Source organism: Lissotriton helveticus, chromosome 7, assembly GCF_964261635.1.
Source record: "Lissotriton helveticus chromosome 7, aLisHel1.1, whole genome shotgun sequence".
In the NCBI taxonomy this organism is placed as follows: domain Eukaryota; kingdom Metazoa; phylum Chordata; class Amphibia; order Caudata; family Salamandridae; genus Lissotriton; species Lissotriton helveticus.
Window position 1 is genome coordinate 1,933,819,742 of NC_136068.1, and position 18,066 is coordinate 1,933,837,807.

The window sequence follows — 18,066 nt, forward strand, 5'->3', positions numbered from 1 at the left end:
CGTCACAGGAATATGAGGACAGGAGGGAGGAGAGGCAATTGAACTGTAAGCTTCCAAAGCTAGAGCACAAGAAGGAGAGAGAAAGGGAAGATAAAAAGCTTGCAATAGAAGAAAAGAGATTAGCAATGGAGGAGAGGAAGTTGGCGCACGAGCTACAGCTTAAGGAGTTGGAGCTGCAAGCTTTGCAGTTAGGTGCGCCAAGAAGTCCTAATGGTGGCAGCGTACCAGGGGCTCAACATGAGCCTAAGTGTTGGTTAACCAAAGAGGTGATAGCGAGTTACACTCAGGGGGATGACATTGCCAGGTGGTTGGAGGCGTATGAGGTGGCCTTGACAGCCCATGGGGTGCCTGAGAGCTACTGGGGAGGTGGCCTTTATCGATACATACCCCCCAATGTCAGGGACACCCTCCTGTACCTAGATAAGGCGGACCAAGTCAGATATCACCCCATGAAGGAGGCGCTACTTAAAAAGTTTGGCCTCAATCCAGAAAGGTATCGCCAGAAGTTCTGTGGCAGCCATAAGCTGTCCACACAGAATTGGGTAGGCTTTTTTGATTATGCCCGTAAGGCTCTGGATGGTTGGGTGCGTGGCAGCGAGGTGCATGATTATGAGGGCCTGTACAACCTATTTTTGAGAGAGCACCTCTTGGAAAAATGTTTTCCGGCGCTGCGTCAACGTCTTGTGGACCGCAAGCTGACTGACCCCTGTGAGCTTGCGGAGGAGGCGGATACTTGGGTCAGCACCCGGGTGTCTCACAAGGGCCCCAGGGGAGATGGCCTGAAAGGTGGACAGGGTTTCCCCCAGAAGAAAGAGGGGGGAGATAAAAAGAAGGAGTTCTCACGAGGCCCACAAAACAGACAGTTTGGGAGAGGAGTAGGTACCCTACCTCAGTCCAGTTCCCTAAAGCCCACTTACCCTGTCAGCAGCCACGAATTGTCCGGTGCTACGAATGCGGGGAGGTTGGACACTACAAGGGGGATCCCCAGTGTCGCAAGAGACCTCCAGCCCCCACAGGTGGCAAGAGTCCCGGGGTGGCTAGTGTAGCGCTTGGGATGGAGCTGCCCCTAGATAGGGAAGGGGAGTGGACAGGCCTGACCCTGGTTTCACTCGGGACAGAGAGATGGTCCCAGTGACGTCCTTACCATTGAACACTGCTAAATACCAGCAGAGGGTGAAGGTTAACGGGGAGGAGATGGAGGCTCTGAGGGACACAGGTGCCAGCATGACCACCGTAGTGAGGCGGCTGGTGTCCCCTGAGCAAGTAGTACCTGATGTGTTCCATCCGGCCGTGTTGGCTGACGGCAGTCTGAGCTACTATCCCGTGGCTCAGGTTCCCTTTGAATGGGGAGGAGTGAAAGGCCGGTTGAGAGTTGCTATAAGCCCTGCCTTGCCTGTGGACTGTCTGCTAGAAAACTACCTGGAACATACCGCCTGGAAGGAAGTGGAGTTTAAGGCCCATACTGAGATGCTGGGGTTACCAGGATGGACTTGCGTGGTCACGAGGTCCATGGCTGCCCGGCAAGGAACTCAACCCGGGTTGGAGCCTGAAAATACGGCCCACCCCAATGCCGGTCCAGAGGAGAATGGAGTGGAGGACGCACCCCGTGTGATGGATGGGGAGCCGCAGAGGTAACCCCGGAGTCCGTGGAGGTGGAGGTTGTTCCTGTGGGGGACTTGCTGACCCTTGCCGAGTGGCATGTGGTAGGAGGGCCTACCCAGGAGGAATTCTGTTGGGCGCAGAAAGAGTGCCCCACACTTGAAGGCTTGCGGCGGCATGCCGAAGCCCAAGCGGCCAATCAGGAGACCGGCAGTTATCATGTATACTGAGAGGATGGCCTCCTCTACAGTGAGCCTAAGGTTCCGGTGCATGAATTCTCAAGGGCCTTAGTGGTCCCCCAATGCTACCGGGCCTTCCTATTGGAACTGGCACATGAAATACCTTTGGCTGGACACCTGGGCCAGGACAAGACCTTTGTGCGGCAAGTCCCACATTTTTATTGGCCCAGGATGAGAGTTGCCTCTGACACCTACTGCAAGACCTGCAAGACTTGCCAGGCGAGTGGCAAGACTGGGACTAAGGTGAAGGTCCCTTTGGAACCGCTCCCGGTGGTCGGGACCCCTTTTGAGCGGGTCGGAATTGACATTGTTGGCCCGTTGGACCCTCTGACCTCTGCGGGACACCGGTTCATCTTGGTATTAGTGGACCACGCCACTCGGTACCCAGAGGCTATTCCTCTGAGGACCGTCACTGCACCTGTGGTGGCGCGGGCCCTGATGGGTATATTTACCAGGGTGGCATTCCCCAAGGTCGTGGTGTCAGATAGGGGCACGAACTTCATGTCGGCCTACATGCAGGCCATGTGGAAGGAGTGCTGAGTGACCTACCAGTTCTCCACTCCTTACCACCCCCAGACTAACGGGCTCGTAGAGCGCTTTAATAAGACTCTGAAGGGGATTTATTTATTTATAGAGTTTTATATAGCGCAAACTTGACCCAAGGGTACCGGGTATCAGTGCGCTTTACATAGCACCAGTTGGATTACATGAGGACACATTGCTTTTTGTTCGGCACGAGGAGATTACGTGATTCACCCAAAATCACAGGATGTTGAGCGTCCTTGCCGAGACTCGAACCCAGCGTATTTAAACGGAGAGACCATGTACTCCAGTTCAGTGACCCTGTAAACCACACTACGAAGATCTTGCTGGCGCAGAGTCCCATCAACACAAACTTTGCCTATCACGCCTGCACGGGCAATATGAGTATCACCACCAGCATTTTAGATAACTCCTGTGGACGCTATTGCCAAGTGCAGGTCCCTCCGGCTATCTTTTTGATTTGCTATTGTATGGTTGCCAGGTGTTGGACAACTAAGGCATACTTGATGAGTTTGCTATCGGTATGTGGCCACTCTTATCTCAAGGACGGGGGGGGATCCCCCAAAGCTGGTCGTCGTTTCAAAGGCTGAGAGCATGCCAGTGGATGCATCTCCTCACTATCTCCCATCAAACGTAGCTCAGCAAGCAAGTGACATACGGCACCATCAAAGATTCAGAAAGGGTGTCCATTGTCTGGGCACACCCCCTCGAAGACCACAGCTAGTGAACTTTGCTCAGAGCCTGAGGGCACCAGCACCAGTCAAACAGGCATGTACAATATGCAGCACAGGTGTTGGGCCCTGCAAGCAGTCTGTCATGTATGCACCAATCAGACACTACCATGACCTGAAAATTAGATGCATCCCTGGAGGGGCTAAATGGCCCACCAACAACTCGCACTACCAGTGTGCAGCATTGGTTTAATATGCCAGTCTACCAACCATCCAATGCTGATTCAGGCAAGGAGTCACATGCACCCCTTCGTTGACTGTATTCTGAGGGGGAGGGGAGGGAAGGGACAGCCTTGGTACGTCACCCATCAGTCGATTCCCCACCAGATAAAGCATGCAAGTCTCATCTATATGGCCTGGGAGAAAAAGAAGACATGGTGGGAAAAAAGGGAAGGAGCACTCCCATTTCAGAGTAAGGATCTGGACAACCACCGCCAACTAATGTACTAGGTTTTAACTCACCCAGCTGGGACAGTACTCGAGATCAGCCCGCTCATTGCACCAATCAGCACATTACCCTCTGGTAACACCAGCATTGGCTTCTCTTCTGTGCACCACCTTGGCAGGGGTCTTCAACACTTAGTCCTGAGAGTAGGCATTCACCACTTTTGTGGAGCAGCTCTGGGAACCTCTGTCACCATCACAAACCTCCTCTGCCCCCCAGAGCCACCAGGGCCAACTGGTTCAGGCTGCATCATCAGAACAAGTCCGCCAGGTCCACAACTACACACTGATGGGCTTTCGGTCCCAGCACTGAGTACAATGTAGACTCAGCTGCCATCTGGCAGCATTATGAGGCCTGGAAAGGGCCCTCTGCAAGAAAGGACATAGCCACCAGGAGCACAAGTCGATAACCAGGGAAACAGCTGCCGGGGCATAAGGATTGGGGCCACAACCTGAAAATGTCATCAGGATTTTAAAACAGCATTGCAGTTAGGGATCCTGACAGATTTTATGGAAATCATGGGAGAGTCGTCCATATGCCTCTCTCTAGCTGCGCCTCCGAATGTAAGGATTTGGAGCCTGAATTGACCTACAAATACAAAATGTAACTTTAACGTCCCGCGGTCACAGTGACTGAATTCTCTCTCTCTCTATCCCAGAATTTGATCAACTATTGTCTAACTATTCTGGGTACTGAATGCCTCCCAAGACCAGGGCTGGCTAACTTTAATCCAAAATACTACACTCACACCACATTTTCAGTGTTCACACAACAGGCTGCAGATGTATTGAATCTAAATGGCACTCTTTTAGATAGTTAGTGGCAATCCTGAAAAGTTGGCACAGACTTGACCCTCGTGAACCAGTGTTGGATAGCATTATTTAAAATATACATATTGAGAATGCAGATGACACTCAAGAGCATACCTTAGCATTAACTGAAACCTTGTGCAAGGAAGCGAAGGCATAAGTGAACACCTTCTCCCCACACCTGCAAGATATGCAGGGAAGGATACAGAAGCCCCTTCTCAAAGGTCTGAGGGCCTTCGGCCTCTCCCTCACCTGGGGAAGAATCGCTCGTCCGCATACGCTCACTGCCGGGAAGGTCCACTGGATAAAGTTCCAACTCCTCTGCTGGTGTCAAGGAGAAGGCAGGATTGACAACAGGGAAACCTGTTTAAAATCAAAACAAAAATCAAATGTAAATGTAAATGTAGTTGAGCTTATATAGCGCACAGCTACCCGCAGTGGGTTTCCCGGCGCTTGCTTAGGGAACCCGTCCTGGTATTCCCCTGTGAGATATCAGGGTATCCACAAGGTGAAAGTCAGGCATCCCGCCGCGAGGGGCCGTTGTGGAGATTAAGCAAGCTATTGCCCAGAGTCGCAGAGTGTGAACCCGAGAGTCGAGGAGGCACCGGGGCGAGAATTATCTAATCCGTGGAATTTTTAGGCCAAGACCCGCCGAGGCGGGGAATTGAACCCTGGTCCAGGACCGATCTCAGCTTCCGGGTCTGCTGCCTCTAACCCCTGAGCCACACTTCTCCACACAATTCCAGGATTCATGGTAAACTCCTGAGAAATGACATTCCAAGATGCTCAGAACATCAGGATCTTGAACAAACAAGTGGATCTCCAGCAAAACAGTTCAAGGTCAAGGTTTTACAGACCACCTGCTGACTTTATTGAATCCAGAGAAGAGGTCGAGAATGAAGACGAGGCTGAGCAGGGTCAGCAGAGGCTTCCCACACTGTCCACTGCTCAGCATTATTCATTTTTGTAAGAACTTGAAACTCACATGAATTACTGACACCAACTTCCTTTGATCTTGAGTGACTGCTACAATCTGGCTCTTCCCCATTGGTGATTCTGAATAATATGTCAGGTACGACTGCTGCAGGAGAAGCTGTAGTGAGAGAAGAGTGAGAAATAAAGGGTTGACTTCTAGGCATGGGTAAGGAGTGCATCTAGGATTGAGGGAACAAGATGAGGGTGCCAGCAGGAAGCAAATGCAGCAATTAGAAAAGAAGAGGATTGAGGGATCGAGAATAGCTTGACAGCAGGAAGCAAACATAGGAAAGATTGGGGGCATTAAATGAGCTTCAAAGCAGGAAGCAAACTCTGGTAGGATTGAGGGAATAAGATGAGCGGGCCACAGGAAGCAAACACAGGCAGGATTAAGGGAATAAGATGAGCGGGCAGCAGGAAGCAAACACAGGCAGGATTGAGGGAATAAGATGAGCGGGCAGCAGGAAGCAAACACAGGCAGGATTGAGGGATTATGATAGCAGGGCAGCAGGAAGCAAACGCAGGCAGAATGAGGGATTATGATAGCAGGGCAGCAGGAAGCAAACGCAGGCAGAATGAGGGATTATGATAGCAGGGCAGCAGGAAGCAAACACAGGCAGGATCCCCTTCCTCCATCCTCTTATGTCAGATGCCTTTGCGCGCAGCGTTCACGCGCTGCGGTCGCGCCGAAGGTGCGCCAAAGGTAAGCCCGTCTACGCCCGTCCGCGCCTGGACCGCGCCCAGCGCCAGACCCCCTGGTCCACGCTTCACCCATCCTCCCCGCATTACATACGACGCCTCCTCCCTCTTCGCACTCAACCCCGGCTGACACACTAACTGCGCCCAAGCTGCACCAGGACACACCCATGGACCCTTCACCTGCCACTCCTGCAAATTCACCGGCGTCAAGTCCCAAACCAAATCCACAAACACCAAACAGAGAGCCAACACCAACCACCTCAAATGCATCCTTCTCAACACCCGCTCGATTCACAAACACGCCATCGACCTTTGGAATCTACTCGACACCATTTCTCCGGACATCGCCTTCCTAACAGAAACCTGGATGAATGCCTCTTCAGCTCCAGACATCACCATAGCCATCCCGGACGGCTACAAGATCATCCATAAGGACCGCCCCATCCAAACAGGAGGAGGCATCGCCATCGTCCACAAGAACACCATCTGCGTCTCAACAAGCTCAGACGACAACCTCGCTATCGCCGAACGCCTTCACTTCCAGATCCACACCGACCCCAAAACAACACTTAGGGGCACCCTCCTCTACAGGCCACCAGGACCCCGTACAAAATTCAGCGAAGACATCACTGACTTTATCACCCCACACGCCCTCCCTTCGGAAGAATACATTCTACTTGGAGACCTCAATTTCCATCTGGAAAAGAGCAACGACAGTAACACCACCACCCTTCTGGACAACCTCGCCAATCTCGGACTCAAACAACTCGTTAACACCCCCACACACTATGCAGGACACACACTCGACCCGATCTTCACTTCCAGCAAGCATATCTCCTTCACTCATACCACACCCCTCCACTGGACGGACCACAGCTGCATCCACTTTATTTACAATAAGACCCCGATCCACAACCACCCTCAACCAACTCTGCGAAGAAATTGGAACAAAATCACCATCGACCAGATCTCAACATCGCTTCTTCAAAAACCCCCTGCCTATTCAACGAACCCTAACCAAGCCGCCATCAACCTCACACAATGGTTAACCCAAACCGCCGACAAATTAGCACCCTTGAAAAAACATCAAATCAAGCAAGGAAGCAAGAACGCCCCCTGGTTCAACGATGACTTTAAGAAATCCAAGAAGCTATGTCGTTCCCTTGAGAAAACTTGGAAAACAGACCCAAACACTATCACCCAAGCCGCCTTCAAAAACGCCACCCGCAAACACCACCAACTAATCCGGACAGCCAAGAAATCAGCACTCAAAGACCGACTAGACAACAACGCCCACAACAGCAAGGAACTTTTCAACATCATCAAAGAATTCACCAACCCCACCGCCTGCTCTAACAACATCACCCCCTCTCAAGTCCTCTGCGACTCCCTTGCCTCATTCTTTCATGACAAAATCGCCGACATCCATAACAGCTTTGACAACCAACCGGTAAACCAGTCCACCCCACTCACCTCCGAACCGTTACCTCCTCCGAATATCCTTTTCGAATGGAACCCAATCACCACAGAAGAGACCATTTGCCTGATGAACTCCATCCACTCAGGATCCCCTACAGACCCATTTCCCCATCACGTCTCCAACAAAGCAGACTCCATTATCGCACCCCATCTCCGAGATGTCATCAACTACTCCCTTAACTCCACCACATTCCCAGAAAGCTGGAAACACGTGAACTCAGCGCCCTTCTGAAGAAACCCACAGCTGACCCCACCGAACTCAAAAACTACCGCCCCATCTCGCTCCTCCCATTCCCTGCCAAAGTCATTGAGAAAGCCATTAACAATCAGCTCGCCACCTTCCTCGAAACAAACAAATCACTCGACTCCTCACAGTCTGGCTTCCGTGCCAAACACAGCACCGAGACCGCCCTCATCGCAGCAACAGACGACATTCGAACACTACTGGACAACGGAGACACAGTCGCCCTTATCCTCCTTGACCTCTCCGCAGCCTTCGACACAGTTTGCCATAGCACCCTGATACAACGCCTCAGTAACATCGGAATTCAAGGAAAAGCATTGGACTGGATCATTTCGTTCCTCGCTGGAAGAAGTCAGAGAGTCCGCCTCCCCCCTTTTAAGTCAGAGGCCACCGAAGTCATCTGCGGCGTCCCACAAGGATCATCTCTCAGCCCCACCCTCTTCAACGTCTACATGAGCCCCCTCGCAACCATTGCACGTCAACACAACCTCAACATCATCTCCTACGCTGATGACACTCAGCTGATCCTCTCACTCACCAAAGACCCAACCACTGCCAAAACCAACCTACACGAAGGGATGAAAGAAGTAGCCGAGTGGATGAAGCACAGCCGTCTGAAACTGAACTCGGACAAAACGGAAGTCCTCATCTTAGGCTCATCCCCTTCCGCCTGGGACGACTCTTGGTGGCCAACGGCCCTAGGAAAAGCCCCCATACCGACGGACCACGCACGGAACCTGGGCATCATCCTGGACTCCTCACTCTCGATGACCAGACAAGTCAACGCCGTCTCATCTTCATGCTTCAACATCCTACGCATGCTCAAAAAAACATTTCACTGGATCCCCACCGAAACAAGAAAAACGGTCACCCACGCACTGGTTACAAGCCGTCTGGACTACGGAAACACCCTTTACGCCGGCTCCACCGCGAAACTACAGAAAAAACTCCAACGCATCCAAAATGCTTCAGCCAGACTCATACTAGACATCCCCCGCACAGACCACATCTCCGCTCACCTGAAAGACCTTCACTGGCTCCCCGTCAACAAGAGAATAACGTTCCGTCTCCTCACCCACGCACACAAAGCCCTATACGAACTTGGACCTGATTGTCTCAACACTCGCCTTTCCTTTTACACCCCCACCCGCCAGCTGCGTTTGTCCAACCAAGCCCTCGCCGCTGTTCCGCGCATCCACAAAGCCACCATGGGAGGAAGATCCTTCTCCTACTTAGCGGCCAAGACCTGGAATTCCCTTCCCATCCACCTCCGCCTTACTCAAAACCACCTAGCCTTCAGAAAACAACTTAAAACATGGATATTCGATAAGTAAACCTCCCCCCCTTCCTCAAGCGCCTTGAGACCCTACGGGTATGTAGTGCGCTATATAAATTCTGACTTGACTTGACTTGACTTGACTTGAATAAGATGAGCGGGCAGCAGGAAGCAAACACAGGCAGGATTGAGGGGATAAGATGAGCTGGGCAGCAGGAAGCAAACACAGGCAGGATTGAGGGGATGAGCGGGCAGCAGGAAGCAAACGCAGGCAGGATTGAGGCAATAAAGTGAGCGGGCAGCAGGAAGCAAACACAGGAAGGATTGAGGGAATAAGATGAGCTGGCAGCAGGAAGCAAACACAGGCAGGATTGAGGGGGGTGAGCTGGGCAGCAGGAAGCAAACGCAGGCAGGATTGAGGGAATAAGATGAGCGGGCAGCAGGAAGCAAACACAGGCAGGATTGAGGGGATAAGATGAGCTGGGCAGCAGGAAGCAAACACAGGCAGGATTGAGGGATTATGATAGCAGGGCAGCAGGAAGCAAACGCAGGCAGGATTGAGGGATTATGATAGCAGGGCAGCAGGAAGCAAATGCAGGCAGGATTGAGGGAATAATATGAGCTGGGCAGCAGGAAGCAAACACAGGCAGGATTGAGGGGATAAGATGAGCTGGGCAGCAGGAAGCAAACACAGGCAGGATTGAGGGAATAAGATGAGCTGGGCAGCAGGAAGCCAATGCAGGCAGGATTGAGGAAATGAGATGAGCTGGACAGCAAGAAGCAAACACAGGAAGGATTGAGGGAATAAGATGAGCGGGCAGCAGGAAGCAAACACAGGAAGGATTGAGGGAATAAGATGAGCGGGCAGCAGGAAGCAAACACAGGCAGGATTGAGGGATTATGATAGCAGGGCAGCAGGAAGCAAACACAGGCAGGATTGAGGGAATAAGATGAGCGGGCAGCAGGAAGCAAACACATGCAGGATTGAGGGAATAAAATGAGCGGGCAGCAGGAAGCAAACACAGGCAGGATTGAGGGAATAAGATGAGCGGGCGGCAGGAAGCAAACACAGGCAGGATTGAGGGAATAGGATGAGCTGGAGAGCAAGAAGCAAACACAGGAAGGATTGAGGGAATAGGATGAGCTGGACAGCAAGAAGCAAACACAGGAAGGATTGAGGGAATAAGACGAGCTGGGCAGCAGGAAGCAAACACAGGCAGGATTGAGGGAATATGATGAGCTGGGCAGCAGGAAGCAAACACAGGCAGGATTGAGGGAATAAGATGAGCTGGGCAGCAGGAAGCAAACACAGGCAGGATTGAGGGAATATGATGAGCTGGGCAGCAGGAAGCAAACACAGGCAGGATTGAGGGAATCAGAGGAGAGGGGAGCAGGAAGCCAACACAGGCAGGATTGAGGGAATAAGATTAGCTGGGCGGCAGGAAGCAAACACAGGCAGGATTGAGGGAATAAGATGAGCTGGGCGGCAGGAAGCAAATACAGGCAGGATTGAGGGAATAAAATGAGCTGGGCAGCAGGAAGCAAACGCAGGCAGGATTGAGGGAATAAGATGAGCTGGGCAGCAGGAAGCAAACACAGGCAGGATTGAGGGAATATGATGAGCTGGGCAGCAGGAAGCAAACACAGGCAGGATTGAGGGAATAAGAGGAGAGGGGAGCAGGAAGCAAACACACGCAGGATTGAGGGAATAAGATGAGCTGGGCAGCAGGAAGCACATGAAGGCAGGATTGAGGGAATAAGATGAGCTGGGCAGCAGGAAGCAAACGCAGGCAGGATTGAGGGAATAAAATGAGCTGGGCAGCCGGAAGCAAACACAGGAAGGAGTGAGGGAATAAGATGAGCTGGGCGGCAGGAAGCAAACACAGGCAGGATTGAGGGAATAAGATGAGCGGGCAGCAGGAAGCAAACACAGGCAGGATTGAGGGAATAAGATGAGCTGGCAGCAGGAAGCAAACACACGCAGGATTGAGGGAATAAGATGAGCGGGCAGCAGGAAGCAAACGCAGGCAGGATTGAGGGGGTGAGCTGGGCAGCAGGAAGCAAACACAGGCAGGATTGAGGGAATAAGATGAGCGGGCAGCAGGAAGCAAACACAGGCAGGATTGAGGGAATAAGATGAGCGGGCAGCAGGAAGCAAACACAGGCAGGATTGAGGGAATAAGATGAGCTGGGCAGCAGGAAGCACATGAAGGCAGGATTGAGGGAATAAGATGAGCTGGGCAGCAGGAAGCAAACGCAGGCAGGATTGAGGGGGTGAGCTGGGCAGCAGGAAGCAAACACAGGCAGGATTGAGGGAATAAGATGAGCGGGCAGCAGGAAGCAAACACAGGCAGGATTGAGGGAATAAGATGAGCGGGCAGCAGGAAGCAAACACAGGCAGGATTGAGGGAATAAGATGAGCTGGGCAGCAGGAAGCAAACGCAGGCAGGTTTGAGGGGGTGAGCTGGGCAGCAGGAAGCAAACACAGGCAGGTTTGAGGGAATAAGATGAGCTGGGCAGCAGGAAGCAAACACAGGCAGGATTGAGGGAATAAGATGAGCTGGGCAGCAGGAAGCAAACACAGGCAGGATTGAGGGAATAAGATGAGCGGGCAGCAGGAAGCAAACGCAGGCAGGATTGAGGGAATAAAGTGAGCTGGGCAGCAGGAAGCAAACACAGGCAGGATTGAGGGAATAAGAGGAGCGGGCAGCAGGAAGCAAACACAGGCAGGATTGAGGGAATAAGATGAGCTGGGCAGCAGGAAGCAAACACAGGCAGGATTGAGGGAATAAGATGAGCTGGGTGGCAGGAAGCAAACACAGGCAGGATTGAGGGAATAAGATGAGCTGGGCAGCCGGAAGCAAACACAGGCAGGATTGAGGGGGTGAGCTGGGCAGCAGGAAGCAAACACAGGCAGGATTGAGGGAATGAGATGAGCTGGGCAGCAGGACGCAAATGCAGGCAGGATTGAGGGAATAAGATGAGCAAGCAGCAGGAAGCAAACGCAGGCAGGATTGAGGGAATAAAGTGAGCTGGGCAGCAGGAAGCAAACACAGGCAGGATTGAGGGAATAAGATGAGCTGGCAGCAGGAAGCAAACACAGGCAGGATTGAGAGAATAAGATGAGCTGGGCAGCAGGAAGCAAACACAGGCAGGATTGAGGGAATAAGATGAGCTGGGCAGCAGGAAGCAAACGCAGGCAGGATTGAGGGGGTGAGCTGGGCAGCAGGAAGCAAACACAGGCAGGTTTGAGGGAATAAGATGAGCTGGGCAGCAGGAAGCAAACACAGGCAGGATTGAGGGAATAAGATGAGCGGGCAGCAGGAAGCAAACACAGGCAGGATTGAGGGAATAAGATGAGCTGGGCGGCAGGAAGCAAACACAGGCAGGATTGAGGGAATAAGATGAGCTGGGCGGCAGGAAGCAAACACAGGCAGGATTGAGGGAATGAGATGAGCTGGGCAGCAGGACGCAAATGCAGGCAGGATTGAGGGAATAAGATGAGCGGGCAGCAGGAAGCAAACGCAGGCAGGATTGAGGGAATAAAGTGAGCTGGGCAGCAGGAAGCAAACGCAGGCAGTATTGAGGGGGTGAGCTGGGCAGCAGGAAGCAAACACAGGCAGGATTGAGGGAATAAGATGAGCGGGCAGCAGGAAGCAAACACAGGCAGGATTGAGGGAATAAGATGAGCTGGGCGGCAGGAAGCAAACACAGGCAGGATTGAGGGAATAAGATGAGCTGGGCGGCAGGAAGCAAACACAGGCAGGATTGAGGGAATGAGATGAGCTGGGCAGAAGGACGCAAATGCAGGCAGGATTGGGGGAATAAGATGAGCGGACAGCAGGAAGCAAACGCAGGCAGGATTGAGGGAATAAAGTGAGCTGGGCAGCAGGAAGCAAACACAGGCAGGATTGAGGGAATAAAGTGAGCTGGGCAGCAGGAAGCAAACACAGGCAGGATTGAGGGAATAAGATGAGCTGGCAGCAGGAAGCAAACACAGGCAGGATTGAGGGAATAAGATGAGCGGGCAGCAGGAAGCAAACACAGGCAGGATTGAGGGAATAAGATGAGCTGGGCAGCAGGAAGCAAACGCAGGCAGGATTGAGGGGGTGAGCTGGGCAGCAGGAAGCAAACACAGGCAGGTTTGAGGGAATAAGATGAGCTGGGCAGCAGGAAGCAAACACAGGCAGGATTGAGGGAATAAGATGAGCGGGCAGCAGAAGCAAACACAGGCAGGATTGAGGGAATAAGATGAGCTGGGCGGCAGGAAGCAAACACAGGCAGGATTGAGGGAATAAGATGAGCTGGGCGGCAGGACGCAAATGCAGGCATGATTGAGGGAATAAGATGAGCTGGGCAGCAGGAAGCAAACGCAGGCAGGATTGAGGGAATAAAGTGAGCTGGGCAGCAGGAAGCAAACGCAGGCAGTATTGACGGGGTGAGCTGGGCAGCAGGAAGCAAACACAGGCAGGATTGAGGGAATAAGAGGAGCGGGCAGCAGGAAGCAAACACAGGCAGGATTGAGGGAATAAGATGAGCTGGGCGGCAGGAAGCAAACACAGGCAGGATTGAGGGAATAAGATGAGCTGGGCGGCAGGAAGCAAACACAGGCAGGATTGAGGGAATGAGATGAGCTGGGCAGCAGGACGCAAATGCAGGCAGGATTGAGGGAATAAGATGAGCGGGCAGCAGGAAGCAAACGCAGGCAGGATTGAGGGAATAAACTGAGCTGGGCAGCAGGAAGCAAACACAGGCAGGATTGAGGGAATAAGATGAGCTGGGCAGCCGGAAGCAAACACAGGCAGGATTGAGGGGGTGAGCTGGGCAGCAGGAAGCAAACACAGGCAGGATTGAGGGGGTGAGCTGGGCAGCAGGAAGCAAACACAGGCAGGATTGAGGGATTATGATAGCAGGGCAGCAGGAAGCAAACCCAGGCAGGATTGAGGGAATAAGATGAGCTGGGCAGCAGGAAGGACATGCAGGCAGGATTGAGGGAATAAAGTGAGCGGGCAGCAGGAAGCAAACACAGGAAGGATTGAGGGAATAAGATGAGCGGGCAGCAGGAAGCAAACACAGGCAGGATTGAGGGATTATGATAGCAGGGCAGCAGGAAGCAAACGCAGGCAGGATTGAGGGAATAAGATGAGCGGGCGGCAGGAAGCAAACACAGGCAGGATTGAGGGGATGAGCGGGTAGCAGGAAGCAAACGCAGGCAGGATTGAGGGAAAAAGATGAGCGGAACGCAGGAAGCAAACACAGGCAGGATTGAGGGATTATGATAGCAGGGCAGCAGGAAGCAAACACAGGCAGGATTGAGGGAATAAGATGAGCTGGGCAGCAAGAAGCACATGCAGGCAGGACTGAGGGAATAAAGTGAGCGGGCAGGAGGAAGCAAACACAGGAAGGATTCAGGGAATAAGATGAGCGGGCAGCAGGAAGCAAACACAGGCAGGATTGAGGGATTATGATAGCAGGGCAGCAGGAAGCAAACGCAGGCAGGATTGAGGGATTATGATAGCAGGGCAGCAGGAAGCAAATGCAGGCAGGATTGAGGAAATGAGATGAGCTGGGCAGCAGGAAGCAAACACAGGAAGGATTGAGGGAATAAGATGAGCTGGGCAGCAGGAAGCAAACACAGGCAGGATTGAGGGAATAAGATGAGCGGGCAGCAGGAAGCAAACACAGGCAGTAATGAGGGGATAAGATGAGCTGGGCAGCAGGAAGCAAACACAGGCAGGATTGAGGGGATGAGCGGGTAGCAGGAAGCAAACGCAGGCAGGATTGAGGGAAAAAGATGAGCGGAACGCAGGAAGCAAACACAGGCAGGATTGAGGGATTATGCTAGCAGGGCAGCAGGAAGCAAACGCAGGCAGGATTGAGGGATTATGATAGCAGGGCAGCAGGAAGCAAACACAGGCAGGATTGAGGGGGGTGAGCTGGGCAGCAGGAAGCAAACGCAGGCAGGATTGAGGGAATAAGATGAGCGGGCAGCAGGAAGCAAACACAGGCAGGATTGAGGGGATAAGATGAGCTGGGCAGCAGGAAGCAAACACAGGCAGGATTGAGGGATTATGATAACTGTGGGGCAGGAAGCAAACGCAGGCAGGATTGAGGGAATAAATGAGCTGGGCAGCAGGAAGCAAACACAGGCAGGATTGAGGGATTATGATAACTGTGGCGCAGGAAGCAAACACAGGCAGGATTGAGGGAATAAGATGAGCTGGGCAGCCGGAAGCAAACACAGGCAGGATTGGGGGGGTGAGCTGGGCAGCAGGAAGCAAACACAGGCAGGATTGAGGGAATGAGATGAACTGGGCAGCAGGACGCAAATGCAGGCAGGATTGAGGGAATAAGATGAGCGGGCAGCAGGAAGCAAACGCAGGCAGGATTGAGGGAATAAAGTGAGCTGGGCAGCAGGAAGCAAACACAGGCAGGATTGAGGGAATAAGATGAGCTGGCAGCAGGAAGCAAACACAGGCAGGATTGAGGGAATAAGATGAGCAGCAAACGCAGGCAGGATTGAGGGAATAAGATGAGCTGGGCGGCAGGAAGCAAACACAGGCAGGATTGAGGGAATAAGATGAGCTGGGCAGCAGGAAGCAAACGCAGGCAGGATTGAGGGGGTGAGCTGGGCAGCAGGAAGCAAACACAGGCAGGTTTGAGGGAATAAGATGAGCGGGCAGCAGGAAGCAAACACAGGCAGGATTGAGGGAATAAGATGAGCGGGCAGCAGGAAGCAAACACAGGCAGGATTGAGGGAATAAGATGAGCTGGGCGGCAGGAAGCAAACGCAGGCAGGATTGAGGGAATGAGATGAGCTGGGCAGCAGGACGCAAATGCAGGCAGGATTGAGGGAATAAGATGAGCGGGCAGCAGGAAGCAAACACAGGCAGGATTGAGGGAATAAAGTGAGCTGGGCAGCAGGAAGCAAACGCAGGCAGGATTGAGGGGGTGAGCTGGGCAGCAGGAAGCAAACACAGGCAGGATTGAGGGAATAAGAGGAGCGGGCAGCAGGAAGCAAACACAGGCAGGATTGAGGGAATAAAATGAGCTGGGCGGCAGGAAGCAAACACAGGCAGGATTGAGGGAATAAGATGAGCTGGGCGGCAGGAAGCAAACACAGGCAGGATTGAGGGAATGAGATGAGCTGGGCAGCAGGACGCAAATGCAGGCAGGATTGAGGGAATAAGATGAGCGGGCAGCAGGAAGCAAACGCAGGCAGGATTGAGGGAATAAAGTGAGCTGGGCAGCAGGAAGCAAACACAGGCAGGATTGAGGGGGTGAGCTGGGCAGCAGGAAGCAAACACAGGCAGGATTGAGGGATTATGATAGCAGGGCAGCAGGAAGCAAACACAGGCAGGATTGAGGGGATAAGATGAGCTGGGCAGCAGGAAGCAAACACAGGCAGGATTGAGGGAATAAGATGAGCTGGGCAGCAGGAAGCACATGCAGGCAGGATTGAGGGAATAAAGTGAGCGGGCAGCAGGAAGCAAACACAGGCAGGATTGAGGGATTATGATAGCAGGGCAGCAGGAAGCAAACGCAGGCAGGATTGAGGGATTATGATAGCAGGGCAGCAGGAAGCAAACGCAGGCAGGATTGAGGGATTATGATAGCAGGGCAGCAGGAAGCAAACACAGGCAGGATTGAGGGGATAAGATGAGCTGGGCAGCAGGAAGCAAACACAGGCAGGATTGAGGGGATGAGCGGGTAGCAGGAAGCAAACGCAGGCAGGATTGAGGGAAAAAGATGAGCGGAACGCAGGAAGCAAACACAGGCAGGATTGAGGGATTATGATAGCAGGGCAGCAGGAAGCATACGCAGGCAGGATTGAGGGATTATGATAGCAGGGCAGCAGGAAGCAAACACAGGCAGAATGAGGGATTATGATAGCAGGGCAGCAGGAAGCAAACACAGGCAGGATTGAGGGGGTGAGCTAAGCAGCAGGAAGCAAACACAGGCAGGATCGAGGGGGTGAGCTGGGCAGCAGGAAGCAAACACAGGCAGGATTGAGGGATTATGATAGCAGGGCAGCAGGAAGCAAACACAGGCAGGATTGAGGGATTATGATAACTGTGGGGCAGGAAGCAAACGCAGGCAGGATTGAGGGAATAAGATGAGCTGGGCAGCAGGAAGCAAACACAGGCAGGATTGAGGGGATAAGATGAGCTGGGCAGCAGGAAGCAAACACAGGCAGGATTGAGGGAATAAGATGAGCTGGGCAGCAGGAAGCACATGCAGGCAGGATTGAGGGAATAAAGTGAGCGGGCAGCAGGAAGCAAACACAGGAAGGATTGAGGGATTATGATAGCAGGGCAGCAGGAAGCAAACGCAGGCAGGATTGAGGGAATAAGATGAGCGGGCGGCAGGAAGCAAACACAGGCAGGATTGAGGGGATGAGCGGGCAGCAGGAAGCAAACACAGGAAGGATTGAGGGAAAAAGATGAGCGGAACGCAGGAAGCAAACACAGGCAGGATTGTGGGAATAAGATGAGCTGGGCAGCAGGAAGCAAACACAGGCAGGACTGAGGGAATAAAGTGAGCGGGCAGCAGGAAGCAAACACAGGAAGGATTGAGGGAATAAGATGAGCGGGCAGCAGGAAGCAAATGCAGGCAGGATTGAGGAAATGAGATGAGCGGGCAGCAGGAAGCAAATGCAGGCAGGATTGAGGGAATAAGAGGAGCGGGCAGCAGGAAGCAAACACAGGCAGGATTGAGGGGGGTGAGCTGGGCAGCAGGAAGCAAACGCAGGCAGGATTGAGGGAAAAAGATGAGGGGGCAGCAGGAAGCAAACACAGGCAGGATTGAGGGAATAATATGAGCTGGGCAGCAGGAAGCAAACACAGGCAGGATTGAGGGGATAAGATGAGCTGGGCAGCAGGAAGCAAACACAGGCAGGATTGAGGGTATAAGATGAGCTGGCAGCAGGAAGCAAACGCAGGTAGGATTGAGGGAAAAAGATGAGCGGGCGGCAGGAAGCAAACACAGGCAGGATTGAGGGAATGAGATGAGCTGGGCAGCAGGAAG

At 52.9% G+C, this 18,066-nt stretch overlaps 1 protein-coding gene across 2 annotated transcripts in view; it reads right to left on the minus strand.

The window, feature by feature from the left end:
* Positions 1-18,066, minus strand: part of LOC144770941 (uncharacterized) — a 118,256-nt gene that overhangs the window by 45,860 nt on the left and 54,330 nt on the right. For both annotated transcript variants that reach the window (XM_078655778.1, XM_078655777.1), the window contains exons 5-6: positions 5,352-5,459; positions 4,619-4,729 (exon numbers count right to left, since the gene is read on the minus strand). In XM_078655778.1, the coding sequence (XP_078511904.1) occupies positions 4,619-4,729; positions 5,352-5,459 (219 nt within the window). The remainder of the gene's footprint in view (positions 1-4,618; positions 4,730-5,351; positions 5,460-18,066) is intronic.